The following is a 23,408-nucleotide window of genomic DNA, read 5'->3' on the forward strand; positions in this document are numbered from 1 at the left end:
ACCTGTTCACTAACACCCCCACTGTCCCTATGTCATCATCTGTAGTTGGGATGGGTTCTCATGCTGGAAGCCCAGGATCCAGGATGCAAACTATTCTTCATTTCCTCTACATAGCAGACTACTGCAGTGTCACACGCAGGAGCTGTGAGCACTGTGTGCACAGGGAGTGCTGAGCTACACGGAGAGGCTCCTCCTGCACAGAGTCACGCTCCACACCAGGCCTGCAAACAAATCCACAAACTGCACGCTGCCAAATAATGTTGTTTTCCACCCTTTACATCAGAAAATAGGGGAAAAAAAAAAAAGGTTCACTTGTTTGTTTCAGCTTTCAGGAGGAACTTTGCTCCAATTGCATCATATTAGAAGTGCGTAGTTTATCTTCTGGGCAAACATCTCCTCCCACAAAGAGCTCAAATAACAAGGAAGCGACTCCCACTAAGATGAAACACAGCAGTATTGCATTTCTGACCTACAGCTGCTCTGTTCCATGGAGATTTCTGTTCCAAGTTGTGTAACTCCTTTTTGAAGGCTTCTGAGACCGCATTCTGCATTTCTGAGGCTGGCTCAGACACCTGCCCTCCCAGCCTGACTTTCTAGGTACTCCTCACTCCAGACTCTGAAGCAGTTACTGCCCATTACTTGCTGTTAGGCTGAAATTAGCCTTAATCATTAGCTAGGGCTCCTAAAGACAGGTACAACAGAGCACAGCAAGAGGACTGCCATGAGCTGTTATAAGCTACATTAGGCTTTATCTGTAAAGAAAGCATGGGTTATTCCTTTCAAACACAGTGCTAACACGAAGGCACGTGGCTTTAGTGTAGCAAACTCCTCCATTCAGAGCACAGTGCACCGCCCTGGAACTTCGCCCTTCAGACAGACTTCTAGTGCTAATGAAAACGAGGAGGGCTGCACTTCACTAGCAGCCTCCAATTTGGAATAGAGTTTTATCACACACACCTTAAGAACATAAAAACCCATCTGTGTTTATTACACTTTATTTAGTACCATATGAGCTATGTCACACCACCATGGCCACGTGCAATGGTTCTCAGCTGCCCTGCTCAGCTGTGCTTTAAGAAGAGCACAAGCTGTAAGGCAAAGAGGGTTCTGACATGTCAAGAGAGAAAGGAGAACAAACCTGCAATGCTGCCGGGCTGTCCAAAACAGGGCACTGTTTGCCACTGCACGTTAATACTGGGTCATTCAGAAGGGCACAAACTTTTTCCTCATGTAACAGGAAACGTAAATATCATCTTTATGGAACGACCCAAAAGGTGAACATCCCTCTGCCATCCAGCCCGCAAAGCCCTGCGTAAATGAAGAGCATCGATCCAGCCCCGAGAGAGGGAACAATCAATCACAACATGCAGACACGTGTCCCACACAACTGCTCCTCCCTGTCCCTTCAGCTTTCACTTCCTGCGAACCACCCTGACAAACAACGTTCCCCAAGTTACATCAAGCAGACTGGCTGTGATGCAGCCAACGAGGCTGGCACTCACACAGGGCCCCCACCCATCCTACCCTCGCATGACCCAAACGTTACTCCCGAGCCCTGGCCGTTTTTTTTCCCTGCAGAAAACAGACTCCGAGCACAGCCCTGCGATGCAAGAAGGCTCCTGGCAAACCCTCTATTCCTGCAGAACAGCGCTGCAGTTTGCTGATGTAGGAAAGCTGCAAGCACGCAGAAGCGTACAAACAAGCTAGGAAGCTAACAGTTCAAACTAGCTAGCTGTTTAATAGCACGTGGCACCATTCAGAAGCTGGCAAAAGGAGGAACAGGACGAGCAGGAGGCAGGCTGGAAGCAGTTTCTGCAGAGCAGTGTCCCTGCAGCACAGCCTGCTGAACTGCCACAGCCAGAGCAAAACTGACCCAGTGCAACCACTGAAGCACACCCGCATCTAATACAGTGCTTGTTATATTGCTGTGGGAAAGGCCACAAAACATCAGCACCAGCAGAGCAGTATTCTGGTCCTCGAGAGCACAAATGGAAATGAGAGTAGAGTCATTAAACTATTTCCAACACCGCATCCTTTACAAAAATGGCCTGGACTCTGTACTAAAGGAGTGGTACACTAACATCTTCCTGCTATAAGCAGGAGGTTAAATTACACTGGCATAATGGCCTGCACAGAAACAGCTTCAGCCTCAATGGCCTTCCTCCAGTTCTGCGTTTGTTGACATAATAGCTCAGCTATACTGATAACAGCTGGACTGGAGAAGGGCACTGTTTCTGCAGCCAGTATCTGCACCAGCAGCAATATTTACATAGCTGTGGTTGCCCTGGCATACTGATATCACGCTATGCAAACTGCCCCACAAACAAGCACTTGGTCACACACACACACACCTGCTATACACACACAGCAACACGCTGCATGAGCGTCTGTGCAGACATACATGTGCATCTACTCCCAAAACTGTGTGTGACAATGCTTTTCAGCATTCTAGAAAACTCAGACTTGCTCTTCCTTTCCCATACTTACAAGCCATTCTGCCTAACAACCCCTCCCTGCCCCAATTACCATTTTGCACCAAGGCATTATTATTCAGCCTCGCTCCAAAGAGATGCTGACCGATACTGCAAAGAGAGCTGGGCGGTTCCTGTTAGCACACCTAACAGCCCAGGCACGCGTGTCACCTCACCTGCAGACAAGGGTGAGATATCCTAAAACTCAGCCCTCCACACACAGCCTTCAGGGTGTGAATTAGCTGCCTAAAACTTCCCAAATGCAATGTATAATATAGAGTGTCAGGTGTCTGAGAGGGAACTGTGAGAACCGGTATTTTAAGTGCAACTGCTCCAGTCATCAGCCCACGAGAAACACCAAGGAGGCAGCGTGCCAGCTGATGCTCTCGGGCTGGCACTGCAAAAAGGCTCTGCCCACCCCTTGGTCTGCAGCTCTGTGATGCCCTCTGGATGCAGACAGAGCGGGTAAAACACACGAGGAGCATCATTTGCAGTGCACCATCTCCATTCGTGCACACAAGATGTGAATGCTTTGCGTTTACTAAGCTCACCTCCTGCCTCCAGCCTACCCGTAAGCACTGCGGCAACCCCGCCACTTCCTCCTGCTGCACACAGCGCTCGGTATGAGTAAGCAGTAAGCAGCAACTCCACAGTCCAGGGAAACAATGTGTGAGAGCGCCTTTTCCCAGTGTGGCAAGCACAGCTCTAACCCTGCTGCAGCCTCTGTGGCGAGGAGCACACAGTGTTCTACGCTGCAGATGAAACATCCGAACTCCATGACTGAGACTGGAACTGACGGTGTTCGACTTAAAATGCACATCAGAGCCACGTGCACTCTTGCTCTCCGACCCGTGCACTCTGTAACCCACCACACATGCAACAGAACAGCTTCTAGGGGCACAAAGCAGAAGCCCTGCTGGTCACAGAACATCAGTCAAGATCGCAGCTGAGCCGGGCATGTGCACCATCAGGCTTTTGGCACTGACACAAGCCACGTATCAGCTGAAGCAAAGAAGCCTTCAAAAATACCCAAACACCAAGTGAAGTGACCGTGGTGGTGGTTTTCGTGGGGGTTGGGAAGGGCCAAACTGTACAGATCCAAAGTACCTGCCCCACATACGAGGAACTGTAAGCTAGCCACTTCCAGATGAGCAACTGAGCAATGAAATGCAAGTGACTGAAACAGGAAAATGCTACAGGAGTATTTTTCAACCCTCTGAGTAGATTAATGTTGCCTCCTAGACCGAAAAAGCAGGGAAAAAAAAGGAACGTTCCAGGCTTTGAATACAAGTGATGTGTACTACTCCTCAGTTACAGGCCAGACATTTTACTGCTTAGGTTTTAAAGAGTATCCCCACTTGTTTTCAAACCTAACTTCACATGAAGCTCTTCTTTCCATCCTACCTCTAACCCCATTACGAGAAGTTCAGAAATGGACTGAACTCATTCAAAGCTATTGATATTGGAAAAATACATTTTCTGCTTAAAAATCTTTCAGGTAAAGTTCACTTGATGTGACACTATTGGCTGTTTTAGAAAAATGGCATTCTATTGAAGATGAAATCAAACAGAAGGGAGATCATTTTTAATTAGATCATTCAAATGCTGCTTCTAAGTCAGCCAGGACCCAGAAGCCAGAGGAAAATCTAAGAAAATATTAAATGCAATTACATTAAGTCACACTAAGAGAATTCAGAAGGAAGCAAGGTTCCTGGCAGGCACTGCTAACAATCCAGGAATGCTAACCATTCTTTCAGCATTGCATACCCTGGTAAAGAGACGTGCAAGGAAGTCCTAACCGTGTCAAGTCTTAGCCTACCTGAAATCACATCCAGAAGTACAAGAACTCAAAGAGACTCTAAAGATGATAAAAAGATGCTGCACTTATCTTAAAGCTATGGAAAAATAAGCAAATGTTTCTTCTGCTGCGATCTTTCAGCCAAAACAGAAAGACTGAGTATTTAGTGAGAAAATAAGCCACCTTGTGACAGCCTGAACTTACGGAATCCGCTGCTATTTGTGCTCATGCATGACAATAAATGCAGCGTTTCTTCCCCTCCCCGCTGAACAAAAGCATTGCTCAGTCCCAAGTAAGGCATTTCACAGATGGTTACAGTGGACCAACAGTGGTAAAACACTACAAATTGGAACATACTAAACAAGAAGTGGATTAGAACATAAGAACATGGATAGGTAAAGCATTTTTCATAGAACAAGCAGGTCACTGAAGAGTTCACCACGCTTCCAACACTGAGCAATGTCTGTCAGAGCAACGTGATCAGCTCCAGCTGCATTTCATTCACCTCCCACATACATTACCCTCAGCCATGAGGGTTGCAGTCCAGCATTTTCACTGGGCTATGAGAATTCCACACTGCAAATCTTGCACTTTGGTAACCGCGTGCTTTTCGTTTGCCTGTAAACTCAGTGCTGGAGAAGCAATGGGTGGGAAAGGCAAACTTCAATCCGTGCACACAGACACACCAGTTCCGAGGAAGTGGTTAAACAAGCTCAAGGAGAAAGGCTTCAGATCACGTACAGAATCGAGACACAGAGCATGCTGTGCTTCCTCTGTCAGGGCGAGGAAAAAAGCCACTAACACTGCTGATCAGACCAATTATTCAGTCTGCAAAGCAGAAGTACACGTCCAGCAGTTTTTAATGCAGGCCACTTTGATAGTTAGTATTCACATTTAAATACAGACACACATATATACACTTATATGTGTGAAAATTGAACACTAGCCTTCACAGGAAAACAGATACTGCTCTGTATTATAGCAGTAACACGCAAAAAAAAAAGATTCAATCTTTATGTTAGAGCAAGACAGAAATGAATTACACTAACAGTCATTCTCAGACAGCTGCCAGGAAAAGCACAGCAAAGCCAGAAGTATAATGTAATTTTCAAACCCTTGAGGAAAAGAATCTTCTTGAATCAGTCAGCAATCAATCTCAGGCCAAACGAGTCAGGCTGGGAGCAGGAGGGGAAAAAGGGGACACAGCAAGGCGGCCTCTTGCTTTCCTTAGCTGATCTCGTTATGAATTTACTCACTTGTAGCACTGGCATTCAATTCCTATTTCCCCCATACTATGCAAAAGACTCATTTCTAACCATCCCTCGGGGGGTAAAAACGCCCAGTGGGCAGAATATTACCAACTGGAAACTTTACAAACCAAACACAGGCAAATAAGTCCAAAAGGGCCGCGGCAGTTCAGAGAATACGCAGTCGTATTCTGACACGGACTCACTGCACTCAGACTGGATTCTAAATGGTACATAGAACCCACCTTACAAAATAAATCAATGCTTGCCCATTTGGTTCTGACGAGGCCCCAGGCCCAGCACCTCTCTGCTCCCAAGTGAAACAGCTGGCTGTTGCAACACTGCGAGGGGAAAAAGCCCAACTTTGGGAAGAATTATCTTATCTGGGCAGGCTGCCTGTGGTTAGTGGGACTGGATTCAAGTCTGTAATCAAATCTGTCAAAGGAATTTCATAGCTACATTTTCAAGATCCAAAACCAAACAAATATTCCAAAGGAGGAAAAAAAAAGCATTGCTTTGGCACACCAGCAGAGGTTGCTGAACGTGAAGTGCATTTACCATGTCAGCTACGCCTCAAAACACCCTCTTATAATCAAGGAAATGGAGGGCAAAAGTTTGTGTGGTCCGAGTAACAAGGATACCATAAAGCAGTATTGGACCTGATGTTGTTCAGATTCACTCCACAAGAACAACTGTTTCCTCTGATAATCTCAACACACCTATCAGAAAAGCCTCAGCTAGTTTTCTGAATTTCTGAAGCAGCTGCACTTTCTAACCTCCATGGACTGCCATCATTCTGCATGGCCTTTAACCACTCTGAGCTACCCGAAAGACATTTATTACCAACCAAACAGAAAGTGATGCAGGAACAGGTTACTAAAAGCAGCGCAGACCAAGTGAGAAATGGCTCAAAGCTTTACTTCCCTCCAAACAACGTCTGAAACTTTCACTACAAACCTCAGGCACAGATGCAACAACAAGAAATTCACTATTCTATTGGCCTCAGCACCTTGCAGCCCTATGCCGGACTATCAGAAAAATGGAGCAACAATAATGCTCTGGGTCAGTTCTTGCCTTGTTTTGTTTTCTGTTTGCTTTTTGCATTTTATTTTTTTTTTTTTTTAAACCATCTTGAAGGGATTAGGAGAGGCAGGTGAACATTATTGTCCTGATTACACTTAAACCAGCTGTGGTGAGATCTGAATTAATGTGTAGCACTTGGAAGAGTTAATTTGGAATCCTCAGAGTAAAATCTGTCCTTCAAAATTTAGCATCAAGATCCTCGTGAAGATTAGAATTAGTTTCTAAACAAAGGCAATGGATTAGACGTTTGGATACTGCCTTTCTCTGGAGCAGTCTCTCTCATCAGCTAACATTCAAGTTTTGATTGTGATTTTGTTGAGTAGAATAAAAGAAACTTTTGAAAAGAAAGCGTAGAAAAAAAATGAAACATCAATTCACATTGTTGTTTTTGGTTTTTTTTTTTTTTTTTTTTTTTTTTTTTTTTTTTTTTTTTTTTTTTTTGCTCAAATGTGCTTTTAAAAATGCCAAGTGTTTGAAATCAAACACTCCTCTTTTCATATTGGAGAGGAAAACAAGGTCCAGCCTATGAGACTGAAACCAAGACTCTGACCCCCACCTCAATAAACATAAATCTTCCTAAAAAACCTGTCCCACAGCACTGTGATCTATCATACAGATTATGATAGCTATTGTTCCATACATAAGCAACAGATTCAAATGGAAGAAAAATGTTCACAGTTTTAATGAAAACAAGACTGAGTCTAGAACAATACAAGCCAAAGCTAATAAGCTTTACTTGAAAACAGCCAGGGAATGAGCTTAAGGAGATATAACAGCCTATAAAGTCTGAAAAATAACTAAGAAGCATTCCTGCATTGCATTAACCCAAAGAAATGGATGAAAGACTATTCAACCTCAGAACATGACTGAACAAAAGGGGTTAAAAAAAAAAAATCAAGTGTGGTCTTTTCCAGGTCAAACTCATTTTCCAGACATAGGAAAGATGAGAAAAATCACCTTCATACACAGACCATTACGTCCACAAGCTTATCCTGAGTCTGCATGCTGCAGGAACAAAGTTCTACCCACCCCTTCCACATTCAGCAAGTTCTCTTTCTTCCCATCTTCTGCTCAGAATGGAAGAGGAAACGAGGATCTCGAGTAACAAAAAGGAAAAAGACAAAAGCTCACAGAGATGGTGAAGAAGCACTAACGAGGAACTGGGATGGAAAGAGAACCAGTGATGGCTGCAGTCTGCATACCTGTGCTTTTGTGGTGCTTTTCTTATGGCCCTGATAACAGCAGTCCAACAGCCTGGCAGAACACTCCAGCAAACCCCAACACAAAGCAAGCAGTGTAACTCATTTAGCTGGAGACATCATCCAAAGGCCACAACAGTGGTGGGCTCTCTTACTCAGCCCAAAACAATTGTACTCACATAAATCAAGTGTTCAGTGACATGTGGGGTAATTCTGATTAAAAAAAAAAAAAAAACACATTTTAAAAATTACCTTAAAAAAAAAAGAAAAATGTTGCAATTCAGCATGCAGAGTTCTATGCTAATCAATCTGCTCCCTTGTACGTGCTCTCCTCCATAGTTTTTCTAGTCCCAGTGTCATTTCCAAATGCCACAACGTATGTTTCTGACCTACTGCAAAATTACAGCTCTCATTCAACAGAAATTAGAATGCAAGAAACAGATGTCAGGCAAGGACCTTTCAGTGCAGCAGGAAATACCACTCTGCAGCCAGAACTGCTCTTCGATAGCTAACAAAATTACACTACTGAAAAAAAAAAAAAGTTTTAAATATGCTCCACAAGTGCAATTCTCCTGTAAAACTAATTCACTGGATCTCAGTCTCAGCAGACACAATTCTATCCTTCTATCACAGTTTTTCTAAATAACTTCAACTCTACATCAACCAACCGATGCGTTCAGCTCGAGCATGCAGAAAGAAGCTGACAAAACCCTTCAGACTTGCACAAGTGTGTTTAAAAGACTGCAGTCTTGCTTAGGTGAGGCACAGCTCCCTGTGGTTTCCATGAGCCTATCAGAAGTTGTTGGGCAACACCACATCCGAGCTGTTCCAGAGTGCTTCTCATAGCTGCATGATTCGCACAACAGCGCCGAAGGTGTGGCACATCACACCAGCTGTGATGCTGCACAGCACTCCTGCCAATGCCTCCAGCTACTCTGCTTCCAACTTCGGCATTAGTCTCAGAAGTGGAGGTGAGTGGAATGAGCAGACATCTGCACGCTGCACGTCACTGCACTAATTTAAAGCCATTTTCAGTTTCTGTACCATCTCTAGTCCATATATGAGTTTTGTCTCCTCTTAAATGCCCAATTACAGCAGCAGCAACAGCAGCCTTACCTCTGGATCTTCAAAGATGTGTTCTGTGCTCTTGACAGCCTTAAAGCTCCCAGAGCAAATGCACACTGCTTTCTGTACTGCTGTGCAGAGCAGCCCTGACAGGACTGAACACTCAGGAAAACAGGCCTTCTTTCAAAGAAGTGCTTAAAACTCCAACTACACACTGGTAACAGCAGCTCTGAAGACACTTCAAATTGAGCACAGACCGCTGCTCTTTAACCTGGAGCAAAAAGATTCATACTTGAGCAGCACACCTGCCATCAGTGCCTGCCCTTGCTGCTTCCTCAGAGCCTCCTTAGCTATGCTGCAGGTAGCTTCTCAGGGCACTGACTTAGGCCAAAAGAGTAATTCAGGCTGGTGAACATGCTTCTCAATTCCCTAACCTTGGTAAAGCTGGCTTCCAAATACCAGCTTCCAATGCAGCACCATTCCACAGTACAATCACACACCTTCACAAGACTCAGAAGCACATTCCCATTACCCTGTGCAGTACTGTTGCAATCAAGAGCATTCACAGAGGAGAGGAAGAGGTGAATCACAAACATCTGTCACTCGCTCCGTGTGACAATCCCAGGCCCTCACATCACAGTCGAGATAGTGACAAAAAATAGCCACTGTTGGTCTGAAGCGTGAACTCACCCTCCCAGCCATGGGCAATGCCTCGCTACCAGTGACCAGCCAGCCATGCTTCCTGCATCCTATCTGCACTCGCGCTCCTTTTCTGGAAAGGTCAGCAGGACTCACAAGAGGACGGGCCGCGAGGTCTGAGTCATTCTGAGGCAACGCGCGAGGTGTCGGACGCTGTATAATTACACACTGCACAAAATTACCTTTAAACATTTTTCTGCAGCTGAAGCAACAACATCAACAAAGAGAATCGAGTCCACAGAACCTTGGAAAACAGCATGAAAGGCAATGGGAAATGCATTGCATTTTTACAAGATATTTATGTCACTTTATTTAATTGTACGTTACCAAGTTGCAGTGAGTAAGAAGTTGCATTTATTGTGAACAGACAGAAACCAGTATCACGTATCTCTCCAAACTAATCTCACTGAAACAAGCACAGACAAGAAACAGAGAGCACTCTATACTTCTAGGGAGCAAACCTAACAACATACAGCAGCAGCTGTAGCTCAGAAGGAATGCACTGCATTTTACCAGATGAATAAGAACACAAAACTCATTTCTGAAAACAATCATTTTCGACTGCATGAAGCTGACAGCAGCCTGCTGTTTGCCCATTACAATGCTTGAGATTCAGTACCTACATTCCTTCTTACCTAGTAGTTCTCCATGCAAGCTCTGTGCAACTCCTTAATTCAATGGATTTCATTAGAAGCACAGTGACGGGAGGCACTCCTTGAGGTACAGCATCATTACAGATCTGCTTGGTTCCCCGTGAGCCCAGCTCCTCCTGCCCCCAGACAGCGGCAAACCGCAAACACCTCCGACTGACAGAGAAAACACTGTTCTGACTGCTGACCTTTCTCCACTTGGGAGCGTGCCCAGCAGGACCCCGTACCTGCAAACTGGCCTATTTTTGAAGCTGAGAAGCTCTACGAATAGCCGAGGACGTGTTTTTTTAGTTAATCTACTTGAAGCTCTCCGCAGGGTGGTTCCCTACTGCCACGTGTTCTGGATGACGCCTTTGCTCACCCAACAGCCTGAAGACAGCAGATGGAATTACTGAGTTGGGCGTCTCGCAAAGAACTCTCTAATAAAGAAACACAACAACAACAAAAAAAAACAAGTTCCCCTGCACTCCTTCTTTCCTTCAGACCACTCGCGGGGATTATCGTGCTCCCCCTGTAACCACAGCACTGCAGTGACACCGCTGGTTCTGCCACAGGAAGCAGCAGCACCACACCTCGGCTCCAGGAAGCTGCCACCGCGGGAGAGAACTCCGGCAGCACGCTTCCCACGCTACAGCACAGATCCTGCTGGACAAAGGAGAGCCACCTTTCCTTAAAAACGGGAACAACCTTAAAACATAGCCAACGCGTCCCTCCATCCGTCACTTCCACCCGCAGGGCTCCGCGCTGCCGCACACACAGCAGTGCGGTGCCGCCGCTGAGAGCAAACCCAGCTGCGAGCACACGCGCCGGGCTGCCGCGCCTCCGCACCGAGAGCGGAACGACCCGCACCGCGCCGGGACGGACAGAAGCGCACCGAAATCAGAGGCCGTCAGTGCAGCCGTCCGTCCGAAGGCTGCGTTTCTAGCACTGGGACGCGGAAACTTCGCACGACCGGTGCGAGGGCGGTTTTGCGCGTTATGGAAGCGGCGAACAAAGAGCCCCGCGGGGCGCTCCGCACGGCCCGCACCGAGCCCCGCTTCGGCCGCCCCTCGGCTGTCGGGGGTCCCACGCCCCGGCACGCCGCTTTCAGCCGCGCTCCGCAGAGCGCTTCCAAACGCATCTACTAAAAAGAATGAAAAGTAATCTGGGGTACCCGAAAGCCGCGCAGCAGCACGCACCGCGCCGAGCCATGCAGCCCCCGGGGCGAACAAAAGCGCCGCGGCCCCGCATTCCTCCGCGCCCGTGGGAAGGGGGGCACGGGCCCAAGGGGCCGCGGGCACCGCGCGCACACAAAGTCCGCCGAGGGCCGCGCTCCGCCCCGCACAAAGCCGGCCCGGCCCGGGAGCGCAGCCGCCGAGCCCTCGCCCTCCGCCCGCCGGGACACGCGGCAGCCGCTCGGCCGCGTGGACGGGATCTCCCCCGGCCCGCCGCCTCCTTCCCACCTCCCGCGGGGAGGGCCCCGAGCGGCGCCTCCCGCCGAGGGGTCCCGCGGTCTGTGGGGGGGGGCGGGCGGGGGGCGCGGGGCGGCGGCCGCGGGGAACAAAGGAGCGGCGCTGCCCGGCAGAGGCTCTCGGCCGCCGCCCCCCGCCGCGCTCGGGCCGGGCCGCCTCGGGCCGGGAGCGGCGTTAGGCCGCGCGGAGCACTCACCGCTGCAGCACCAGGAGGAGGGCGAGCCCTGCGGGAACTTGGCCGAGTCGGGCGCGATGCAGACGCTGGAGCCGAGGTGCGGGCACTCCATGGCGGCGGGGCGCGGCGGGCGGCTCCTCGCGGCTCTACGACGGCGGCGGCGCCCCGCGCACAACAGCCATCTTAGGGCCGGGCCCGCGATCCGCGCGCCGGGCTTTGCGGGCAGCCGCCTCCCGTCCGCTTCCCCTCCGCTCCCTCGGGCCGGCCCGCCCCCCGCCGGGCTTTCCGAGCAGCCGCCCCCCGCCGGGCTTTCCGAGCAGCCGCCCCCCGCACGCTGCGCGCCGCTGACGCGCGGCACCTGGGGCCGGCCGGGCCGCCCCGCGTCTGCGCTGCGTGCGGAGCACCGGCACACGGCGCCCCGTGCCTCGGGCACGGATCCACCGCCGCAACGCCTCGGGAAGAAGGGAGCTCTTTAACCCCTTAATCTACGTAATTCCGTGACTCCTGCGCGGTGAGATCGCACCTTTTCTCTGCCCCAACCAAGTGAAATGCGTAGGATCGGTCTCGCAGCCCCGCTGCAGTATGGCTGTTGCTGCACGCACTGATTTACCAGGTTGGCTGCGGTATTTTACGTATTTTATACCGCAGGTGCAAATCTGGACTTCCATGGGAGCTCGTTCTCACGGGGCTTTGCCACCAGCAGGAAACACCTCCATCTGTAACAGTCTCTGCCAACGAACATCTCCCTGCTAGTGCAGAACACGAGGCTCGTAGGGCCCTTCAGACAAGGCAAAGGTGGAAATGCACGATCCGTGGCAGCAAAGCTGATGAGCACAGGGCACCATGAAGAAAAATACCGTGTAAAATGCCAAGGGTTAATGGGCGATGTACTGCTTTCTCCGAGACTTCCTCTTTTCATTCCGGAAGGCTGCAAACTTCTCACAGAAAAAAAACAAACGTGGCTTTGGTTTAAGAGGTTTTGACTGTTACCTTTACTGCGTGACTGCTCAGCTTGCAGTACTATGCAGGAAGAAAAGCCTCCCTTCTCCCCTGCTGTGGAATTGTTAAGATCCCCATAACAAAAGAACAAAAGCAGCCCGGAGTTGCAGGAAGGTCAGAAGGGCCACAGAAGGGCCCAGAGCTGCGCTTCCTGCAGCGGCAGACACCTACACTTTGACTTCCCTAAACACAGAGGTGTCAGCTCACCAACACACCCCTCCTCTTCCACCCCTAGGAGCCGTAGCCATAGGGACTGTGACACTTTGCTCCTCTGCATGATAACAGCAGAGTTTATTCTTCCTTACGTTTCCTGGCTGATAGTGTGATCTTGCCCAAATATTTGCCTGTTTCTTGATTTTAATTGCCATGTTGTGGCAAATGTGCTAGTCCACATTTATCCCATGTAGGGGGAAAACTGGAATAGAAGCTCCAGGCATTATTTTTGTTTGTTCATTCAGAATCACAGAATCACAGAATCACAGGGTTGGAAGGGACCTCAAGGACCATGAATCTCCAACCCCCTGCCACACGCAGGGCCACCAACCTCCTCATTTAATGCCAGACCAGGCTGCCCAGGGCCCCATCCAACCTGGCCTTGAACACCTCCAGGGACGGGGCATCCACAGCCTCTCTGGGCAGCTGTTCCAGCACCTCACCGCTCTCTCTGTAAAGAACTTCCCCCTGACATCCAACCTAAATCTCCCCTCCCTCAACTCAAAACCATTTCCCCTTCCTGCAGTTATCTACCCTTTCAAAGAGTTGATTCCCCTCTTGTTTGTAGGCTCCCTTTAGGTACTGAAAGGCTGCAATGAGGTCACCCCACAGCCTTCTTTTCTCCAGGCTGAACAAGCCCAGCTCCCTCAGCCTGTCCTCATAGGGGAGGTGCTCCAGTCCCCTGATCATCTTTGTGGCCCTCCTCTGGACCCTCTCCAACAGCTCCCTGTCTTTCTTGTACTGGGGGCTCCAGATCTGGACACAGTACTCCAGATGGGGCCTCACAAGAGCAGAGTAGAGGGGAACAATCACCTCCCTGTCCCTGCTGGCCACCCCTCTTTTGATGGAGCCCAGGATCCCATTTGCCTTCCGAGCCACAAGAGCACACTGCTGGCTCATGTTAAGTTTTTCATCTATCAAGACCCCCAGGTCCTTCTCCACAGGGCTGCTCTCAAGGACCGCTCCTTCCAGTTTGTTTGGATGCCTGAGATTCCTCTGGCCCAAGTGCAAAACTCTGCACTTTGCTGTGTTGAACCTCATCAGGTTCACCCGGGCCCACCTTTCTAGCCTCTCGAGGTCCCAATTCAGTAAGGTTCATTGAGGAAAAAGAAAACACATTTAATGTGGAACTGGAGCCTCATCTCTTTCTCCCATCCTTCCTCAGCTCAGTCCAGTTTAGATGATAGCTAAGATAACTCCTGAAGGCACACTCATAATGGGTGCAAATCATTGCATAATAGGGACCTGTGAGTCAGCATTTTAAGAAATTAGAAATTAGAAATTTCCATTTAATATAGTATGTCATCAGCTCTACTGCAAGAGAGAGATTCATGCGGTGTCCTCTTGTCACATATATGTCATCATTCATCTATGCTATAGGCTCCATCTAAGTTTAGAATTTGGCCCTCAAATGGTATCCTGCATACACACCTACAATTTACTGTGGGTAGTTTTGCCTGGGGGGTTCTTTAGTTCTGCTGTATTTCTCAGGGATAAAACTTTGGTCTTAAATATTTGAAAATATTAACCTGTGTTGGTACTGTGATTTGGACTGAAGATGCAAAAGTAGAAATTTACATGTGATCTTGGCTTCCTTCAGAATCACTGCGTGGACATCGTTCAGGGGACCAAGTGAAGCAGTTGTTGCCTCGAATGACTTCCTTGTTTGCTGAAGGAATTGGGGTGAGTGGGTGGAATGGAGAAAAAAGAACACTGGAGGAGTGGAATGGATGCTATCCTGAGGAACTAGAGTCTGTCTTCAGCAGAAAATTCTTGAGTGACACAGGGAAAGTTATTGAAACCAAAACTGTAATTGTCTGCTTAAGCTAAAGGTCTAATCTCCTTCCTGACTGCAGCTGAGGAAAAGAGGCTGGCTCCGTCCAGAGCACACATTTTGGAGTCCTCCTGTCTCTCCCAGCTAAAATTTCTGAATTGAAAACATAAAGATAGAAATAATATCCTCTCCCACAGCACGCTTCTTCTTTTCTGAGGGGTGAACTCAGCACACGTAGAGAGAGATTGGCACATGCACCAAACACTCCAAATGTAAAAGGTTGTTAGCAGACCTTCTGTTCTGAGCACATAAAGCAATAAACACTCAGAACACCGAGTGCCTCTCCAGACCTAGCAAAGTCATGCGAGATTGCACTTCCACCTCTGTGTACCACATCCAAAGAGCAGACAGTTCTCTGTGTTCCCAGAAGGGGACAGGTGCAGCACTCAGTTACAATGGTGACAGCAATGTGGACAGTACAGAAACCTGCAAGGAAGTGAATTATTTACTCTGTGGATGCAACTCCGAGGCAGACAGCTGGCCTGAAAAAATCAATAGAAACCATCAGGATGTGGCTAAGTAATAACACCGGGTCTCGGCTTAATAAACCCCTTACTAGAGGCTGGTCTAGCAGCTCAGAGAGATGCATACCATCTGTGCAATGAGCAGCAGCTCAGCTGCGTGCATCCGTAAGCTGCAGCACATTGAACACCACAAACACCTTTCTGGCTGCAGGCTGTGTCATTAGCAAATCTATTTCCATTTCCTGCACGTGTTCTGAAAACAAAGGTCACACGCTTTTCCAGCGCACCACAAGTTACTCCCTTTACGCAGCCAGTAAGGATTTCTCCCCACAAGGCGCGGCGCCCCGGCTGAGGCAGACCGCCAAGGCCACGCAAAGCCCCGAGCGCCCGGAGCGGAAACGAGAACTCGAGGCGGGATGGGGGGCGCCGGCCGCCAGGGGGCGCCGTAGCACAGAGCACCGCGGCGCCCTGCGGAGGAAGCGCCCCCTCCTGCCCTGCGCCCCGCCTCAGCGCTGAGCGCGCTGCTCTTGTGCGGAGCCACGTCCGCTATGGTGCTGCTCCAAAATTACCTCCAGCGTACAGTGCGGTGTTAAAAATGCTAAGTGTGAATGCAGAAAGTGAGAAGATTGTGGCAACTTCATCTCCCACGTGAGAAGGGAATCCTAATGGCTCTGGTTCGTTGTATTCTGGGAGCTGTAGCTGTAGAGCAGAGTGGCAGTGGAAGGGAAGCGAGCAGTGCCATAAGCATGCAGAGAGCTGGAGTACTTTCACCAGAATTCCTTTTTTTTTTTTCTTTTTCCCTTGCTAACTTACATTTTTCCACATAACTCTGGGGACATCCTATTAGCAAAGGCGATGCTTTAACTGTGACCCAACACTTGGTCACACTGCAAGGTACGAATAAAGGTGAATGTGATTATCCTCTGTGCTATGATTATTCTCTGTGAACGATGTAAAAAATAAAGGATACAAATGAACTGAACGGCTTGAAAATTCTCCACATTGCTCTTAATCATGTTATTCGTGCAGAAAGGGCTTATTTTCACTCATGCTTTAAACAGCTGCCTGAAAGTTCTCTTCCGTCTGGCAGCTTTTGGTGCCAGCTTCATCAACTGCCTTCCAGAGTCTGTTCAATAATTGAAGTGCATCCAGCAGTATTTCATGTCACTGGCCTTTAGGCTCCCCAGCTTTTACTGTAATCATTATGTAAATTTTATATGATTTCCAAATGCATTCTTGAGAGTATTGCCCCGATTCTGTACTCATCTTAAGCCACTTTTAAGATCATCAGGCTTTATTTCATCGTATCTTAAACAAAAGAGAACACTTTCTTGTGAGGTAACTATGAGTAGATTTTAAAAAATCCGACTCAGTTTACACAGTGCATCAGAGCACTATGCAAAGTCTGAGTTCTCCCATGTGCCTTTTGGAAAGACAGCCCAGCCTTACCTATCTGACAGGAAAATGTGACAGCTTGGACCAGCCCATCCATTTGATTAAAGAAGGGAAAACTGTTTAAAAGCACTCAAACAATTCCAGAACCTCCATGCCATTGGTACAATTATTATGTCACACGAGGCAAAGCCATGGAAGTTCCTATGCAACAAGCACCAAGTATGTAGATGAGATGCACGTTTTGTATTTCACCACTAAAATTAGCTTGTTAACAAATATAAAGAGAATAGATGATAATCCAGGCACAGAAATTTGAAGAATTTATCTGATGATCGTGGCAGGGTTGGAGAGGGAATTCTGAGATGGTATAGAATTATACTACTTTAGATAAGTCTTGGGAAATGTAATGTGAAGTCCAGTTGTCCACGAAAACAACTTTTATAGAAAGTATTGTAATGGTAGTGTTTGCCTTTGTATCTGAAGTCCCGTTCACTTAAAAAAGGTCTGATGAGAGTCTCAGGATGAACTAGCTGAACTGATGACTTTTTTTTCACCGCTCTCATTGGCTATTTTCACGTAGAGTATTCCTACAGTGAAAGCATCGTGTCTGTGAACTGTAACTGAGCACACACTGTATTACCTATCCACTTACATTAAACAAGCCTGCTGACAGTCAAAATATTCCACAGGCTTCGTTGCTTGTTGTAAGCTACAGGGGCATCGCACTTCTTCTCTGCACTTGATTCTGGTTTTGTTCAAAGAATTTTGCAGCCCACTGTTCCTTGTACTGTACTGATCATTTACTGGATTTTAGTTCTACTCTATTGACCACAAAGCAATGCAAATATTAACAAAAAAGGTTATGCTCCAATGGCTTGGAGCACTTAGATTCTGAAGCATTTTGCCTGCAAAGCAAAGTATTTGTGGGAAAAACTTGCCATTGTATACAGAGACAGTACACACACATCACCAATAGCTGGGCTGAATGAGACTTGTGTTACTCCATATGACAGCATTTTATTCTCTTTGGGATGAAGTTCGACCAGAGGAGTGGGAATTTTATTCCATGTCACCAGGAATGTATTATTTTGTCATCATGCTATTCTTCAGGCTCAATTACTCACAATGTTGAGCAGCAATCTGAATTGAAAAAGGAGACCGTTGGTTCAGATTTCCTTTCCTCACTGCCTTCACTTGATGTCTCCTAATTCAAGGACTGAACAAGGCGTTCTGAAATTTTTCTGTTCCAGCTGGAGCTTGAAACTAAGATGGTACTATATGGTGGGAGGGAGATATCCTGCTTGTTCTGAAATAAGAAGCCACAGAGATCTCATATCATCAGTATTAGATCATAGAATCACAGAATCAGCCTGATTTACTCACTGCAGCAAGATGTGAATGTGCCAACAACTCTTCAGTTCTGCATCCAAAGAGCATCCATGAACTGCTGACACAGGTAGCTCTGAACTCTGAAGAAGAGAAATGCAGCTGAGTTACAGAGCAGATCTGGAGACAAAACTATCACAGATCTTCCTTTTGCCATATTAGACTTCCTTTTCTGGGATTTTGACTTGCTTCATGCTAAACAAGCTCAAGACCCAAATATATTTTGAATTATTTAAATTCATGGCATTTTGCAGGAGGATTGGGAACTTAATTTGGGGTTTGACACAAATCACATTCAAGAAAACTGTCTGAAGAACTTTTATGTAATTTTAAATCTGCAGTACCTATTATTTCTTTCACTCAGAGCCCTGTACAATTAGATTTAGTATAGTTAAAGCAGTTATTTAAGAATAGCTCCTGTGCTACGTTACTTAACCTCTATCTGCCAGAACCTAGAATATACCAAGACTGATTTCTGTAATGCCTACGTGGTCAAGAATTTACAGTGCACCATGAAAAAAAGGTTACCTGGCACTTCCTCAGGAAGTGCTTAGTAACTTGTTCATGCTCACATAATGCAGCCATCCTCAATTCACTATGACTGTACCATGTTCATGTGCATCTGTGCCTGAAAGAAACTAAGGTGACACATAACTGCAGTAAAACCTTTCATTACTATGATTTCCTTTTGTTAAAAGTCTGCTTTCATAGCAGTGATCAGAATAGATGTTCCAGGCAATAAATGAGTAAGCTTGGGATGACCTGCTGCTTCCTTAGTCCCTTGTTTCCCCACCTCTAGTCACATGAAAATAGGTAAGCAGTATCTGCGTAACTACATTTTGATGTCTTGACAAGCATGTCTGTCCCTAACAACATCAATCCATATTCTTTTAAACATATTCCCATGTTTCAAATACACAAGCAATATAATCAGGCCAAAAGTAGGTGTCTGTCTATCACCACTGCATGTTAGCACAGTTTTGTAAAGCAGCAAAGAGCTGAAAAAAGTGATGCAGGGATCTCATCATAAGGATCCTTGTAGTAAATTGTTACTTTTTCAGTAGAAAAACATTTTTAATGTTTCACCATTTCCTAAAAATCATGAAGTCTCAGCAATTCAAGACTTCACTGCTGTGCTCTCTCTATCCTAAGCATGGTACTTGAGGTAGGTAAAGGCCTGCATTCGGAGCAGAATGCCAGGCCTGTGTTTAGACCATAATGAGATTTTACTTTTGTAAACATGACTGAGTATCCAAGCCCAAGAAATGTTTAAATGTGTGTGGTACGTAGTGTAGTTTTTAAAATAAGTCTTTAGTTCAGGACAACCAGTTCTCCTCTGTTGTACTTCATGCCACTTCAAGCCAGCCCAAGGGAGAACGGCTGGTTCCACATCTTCAGGTACTTAAAGACCAGAGCTCTGAAGTACAGTATAACTAAGACACGCTTGCCAAATGGCTAAATGTAGCAGCTGTAGTAAATCAAAAGGCTGATGTAAATAACCACAGCATTTAGGTTCTCTTAAGCATGGCAGGTAATCATCAATTTTGTGCACAGATTCAGAGCTTCAGCTTTACATCACTGCTAATCAGTACTTCTGCACAAAGGTAAAGCTTCTCATTACATTGTTCCCTAAGGTAACGGAGGTCAGCAAGCCCAGCTTTTCATTACAGCTTCTCATCCGCACAGACTGCACTCCTAGGATATCCATTATCCTAGGATAAAAGGCTGGGATGGAGCCACTCCAGCCATGAAGACAGAAAGGGAAGAAAAAAGACCCAAACCAGCAACTTCAGTTGCTGTGCTGCTGATCAGACTCCAAACTGACTCTAAATCCATCTCATGTACCATCATCTGGAAAGACTTGAGCAGATGATGTGCTCTTCATGCATTGCCTGTCAGTCACTCTCATTCCCAGCAGCACCTCTGTAAGCAAACAGCATGCAGCAGCCTGCAGTTCTGTAATAACAGTGGCTATTCAGGAACGCTTGCAGCACTGGGTTATGCTAATTCTCCCACAGCATATAAGGTACTATTTGCTGTGATGATGTGTTTGCTGCTATGTATGAAATAGTGTGTTGCAGCTTTGGACACAAGACTGCTGCAGCAAACAAGCCAGTGGGAGAACCCCAGCAGCTCCATGTGTGAGGGGGTGCATGAAAAATCCATCTTTGGAGAGGCTTCAAATCAACAGCTGCACCACTGGTGCATGGGATTCTATGGCCCTCCCAAGGGACTAAGGACCCAAAGATGTGGATTCCTCACGTTGCCAGAGGACGGTTTATATGGTTAACAATTTTGGAACACATTATTAAAATATAAGCAGAGTAAGCTTCATTTAAGTACAGCCACACCCTCATGCAAAGAACTGGCCCTCACTCCATTCTGCCACCACCCCTCATGCCCTGGCCTCTGCAGCCATTATTAAGAGATTTGCATTTCTGGGAAACTGCAACACTGACTTCTTTCACATCACTCTGTCTTTTAAAGCCCACATATGGCTGGCAAAGTGTTTACCAGCAAGAAAACCAAGAAAACTTTTTAAGTCTCCAAAGCTAACAAAATACTGCTTGGAGCTTTGAGTTTCTGCACCAGTAGAGATGATTCCACAAGCCCAATGGGAAGAGATGGCTATTTTAATCATCCTGCAGTTGCTTAAGGATAGGTTCCCGTCTTGATTTAGAATGCTCTCAACTCAGAACACTATGCCATAAATACATTTGGAGCTGAGGCTGAAGAAGAGTTAATATTCATCTTTCTTGTTTTATTTTAAAATATACCTTTAGACCTCTTGATGTGTAGCAGGCATCAGTGAGTCACTCGAGACAGTTTAAAGATATTTTGGAAAAAGCTGCAAAGTAATTTTGGGGGTTTGTTTTTCTTTTTTTCTTTTTTCTTTTTTTCTTTATTTTTTTCCAGTCACAAGCAGACTTGGCATAGTCACTTGTTTTTGTTTTGGACAACTAGAGAGCTGCATAGACCTTAATGAGCATATCACACCCCTCAGCCACGCAGACACCCCAGGAGAAATTAAAGGACCTGTGGTCTGACTCCACCAGCCATCTTATGCTGGTCAATGTAGGGAAGTGGTGACAAAGGGCCTTAGCACTCATCCTCTGTGCAGCAGCACATCAGCTACATGTTTAGAACAAAGAGCACAATTATACCAGTGGAAGGAGGAATCAGCAGCAAGGCCATTTTTCCATCTCTCTCCCAGTTCATCCTGCCTTATGAGTCTGACTGGTGCAATGTACAAAGCATCTACAGATGATTATTGAGATATTGAGACAGAAATAAAGCAAAGAGAAGTCAGTTATTCAGTCAGAAACTGAAATCCAGCATGCAGACTCCTGTCACCTGGTCCAGCTCCCTCCCTTCTTCCACTCTGCAGTCATAATAACCAGGCAAGGCCAGAGCTGATTCTGTACATCCAAATGCCTCTGTCTTCCCTATAGCAGGACATTTGTCTGGCTACTCCTTCAGTGCCTCACATTTAATTTGATCTTGAGCCAAGACCACAATCATGTCTGGTGAATGGAGTAAACAGAGCACAAGCACTGCTGGTGAGGCCAACAACAAAATGATTCTGCTGTTATGAGGGGTATTTCTGGCAGAATCCTGGAGCGAGGAGAATGCCATGTTCCATCTTTAGCAAAAAGCCTCGCTTTGCTGTACTCTGCTTCTTGCCTTGTTTGTGTGAGTCTTTTTTTAACCAGAACCTTGGGCTTCTAATGTGTGCAGACACAGGACAAATATAGTGACTCTCAAGTACATACCTATTATTTAGCTGTTATATAAAGCCCACCTGAGAGTGCCACAAATTCACATTCTAGGTCTGCTGGAAACTTCTGCTGGAAAGTTATTCTGATCTGTTGCCACCTTGTGGGGATCATTTCTTATTCCTCCCACACAAGCAAATCCTCAGCATGTTTTTAAATGAGTACAGAGAACCCCTGTTAGTCACAACAGTGACCACAGAGAAGAGTTTGCCTTTGAGATTCTTTTATTATTTCCCACAACTTTTACTAGGTAACCTTTCATAATGTAGGATGTCATTTGTGCTTTTCATGTGGTGGCAGAGGTCCCTATCCTGACAGGTGACAAGGAACTTTGTCAGAGCCTGTTTTAGACACCAGTTTGTGCTGCATATCATTCATAAAGTCACACTTCTCCTCTGTTTCCCCATTCAGTGACTTAGGTCTTCACAGCTCCACCCGAGTGATGGGGAAAAATCTGTGTCCTTGTAAATGGAACCTGGGACAAGCTGACAAATGAAAGACTGTCATGAAAAACTGGGAGGGATCTTTCTCCAGGGAATCAATGTCATTACTTGGATAAATTGAATAGATGAAGACAGTTAACATTTAATGTATCGCCTCTATCAACTTTACAAACCCATTTTTTAAGCTTCAGCACAAAAATCACAAAGAAATATTCTCAATGTTATATCTAATCACTACTGCTTAGTCAGCACCACAGTACAGCATTTCAGATACAGTATTTCGGCCCTAATACCAAAACACTGGCATTGCAGATACCTCTGCTTTTACAGGGGGCTCTGCAAATTCATGCATCTTCACTCATCGGGCTGGAAAAGGAGAAGCAAGGTACAGTGGGCTGTGCTCCCCTCCCTCCTGCCCCTAGCCACAAGGTAAAGATGAGCTTTTTTTTTCCAAAAGGTAAACTAAATAAATGGTAATGCCCAGCCTCTCACTCCCCTCAGAATTTTCATCTTATTTTCTGGAAATTCTGCAATTTGGTATTCCACTACAGCATTCTGCAGAGGGAGAAAGTGAGAGCGTGGAGAATGCGTGGCTGCAGGAGATGGGAAGAAGGAAGGTGGGCACACGGCACCCCAGTCCTTCAGTTTCTGTGATTCAATAACTGGCACTGTAACAACTAGCACAAGCTCATTAGAGATGTTTCTCCCTGAATTACTGGCTGAGAAGCAGGGAAGGCTGCTGTGCATCTCACTGATTCTATGGCCGTGTCTCAAAGCCCAGGATTTTCACCAGGGTGGCTGCCCTGTCAGGGATGGCTGCTGTTGGTTTAAGCTGACTAAAGAAAAGAACCATGGAAAGAGATCTGGGGGTTCTGGCTGACAGTGTGCCCTGGCAGCCAGAACGGCCGGCTGTACCCTGGGGTGCATCAGGCACAGCACTGCTAGCCACTGCCAGAAGTATGTTTTGAAATTTTTGGGGTAGTCCTGCATGGAGCCAGCAGTTGGACTCAGTGATCCTTGCAGGTCCCTTCCAGCTGAGGATATTCTGTGATTCTATGAT

The 23,408-nt window shown here is 46.7% G+C and overlaps 2 protein-coding genes across 7 annotated transcripts in view; both read right to left on the reverse strand.

Moving 5' to 3' along the window:
• Positions 1-12,065, reverse strand: part of USP3 (ubiquitin specific peptidase 3) — a 36,875-nt gene extending 24,810 nt beyond the window's left edge. Inside the window, exon 1 of one of the 5 annotated variants that reach the window (XM_031616396.2) lies at positions 11,860-12,065. In XM_031616396.2, coding sequence (XP_031472256.1) covers positions 11,860-11,950 — 91 coding nt within the window. In that variant the 5' untranslated portion in view covers positions 11,951-12,065. The other 4 variants (XM_090148701.1, XM_031616395.2, XM_090148703.1 and 1 more) reach the window with 4 other exon arrangements.
• Positions 12,066-17,432: 5,367 nt separating this feature from the next.
• Positions 17,433-23,408, reverse strand: part of LOC149916243 (uncharacterized) — a 34,472-nt gene continuing 28,496 nt past the window's right edge. For both annotated transcript variants that reach the window (XR_016470273.1, XR_016470274.1), the window contains 2 exons: positions 18,127-18,212; positions 17,433-18,049 (listed from right to left, as the gene is read on the reverse strand). The gene's annotated coding sequence lies outside the window, so the exon portion shown is untranslated. The remainder of the gene's footprint in view (positions 18,050-18,126; positions 18,213-23,408) is intronic.

This window comes from Phasianus colchicus, chromosome 12 (assembly GCF_987193195.1).
Source record: "Phasianus colchicus chromosome 12, bPhaCol1.hap1.1, whole genome shotgun sequence".
Lineage (NCBI taxonomy): Eukaryota > Metazoa > Chordata > Aves > Galliformes > Phasianidae > Phasianus > Phasianus colchicus.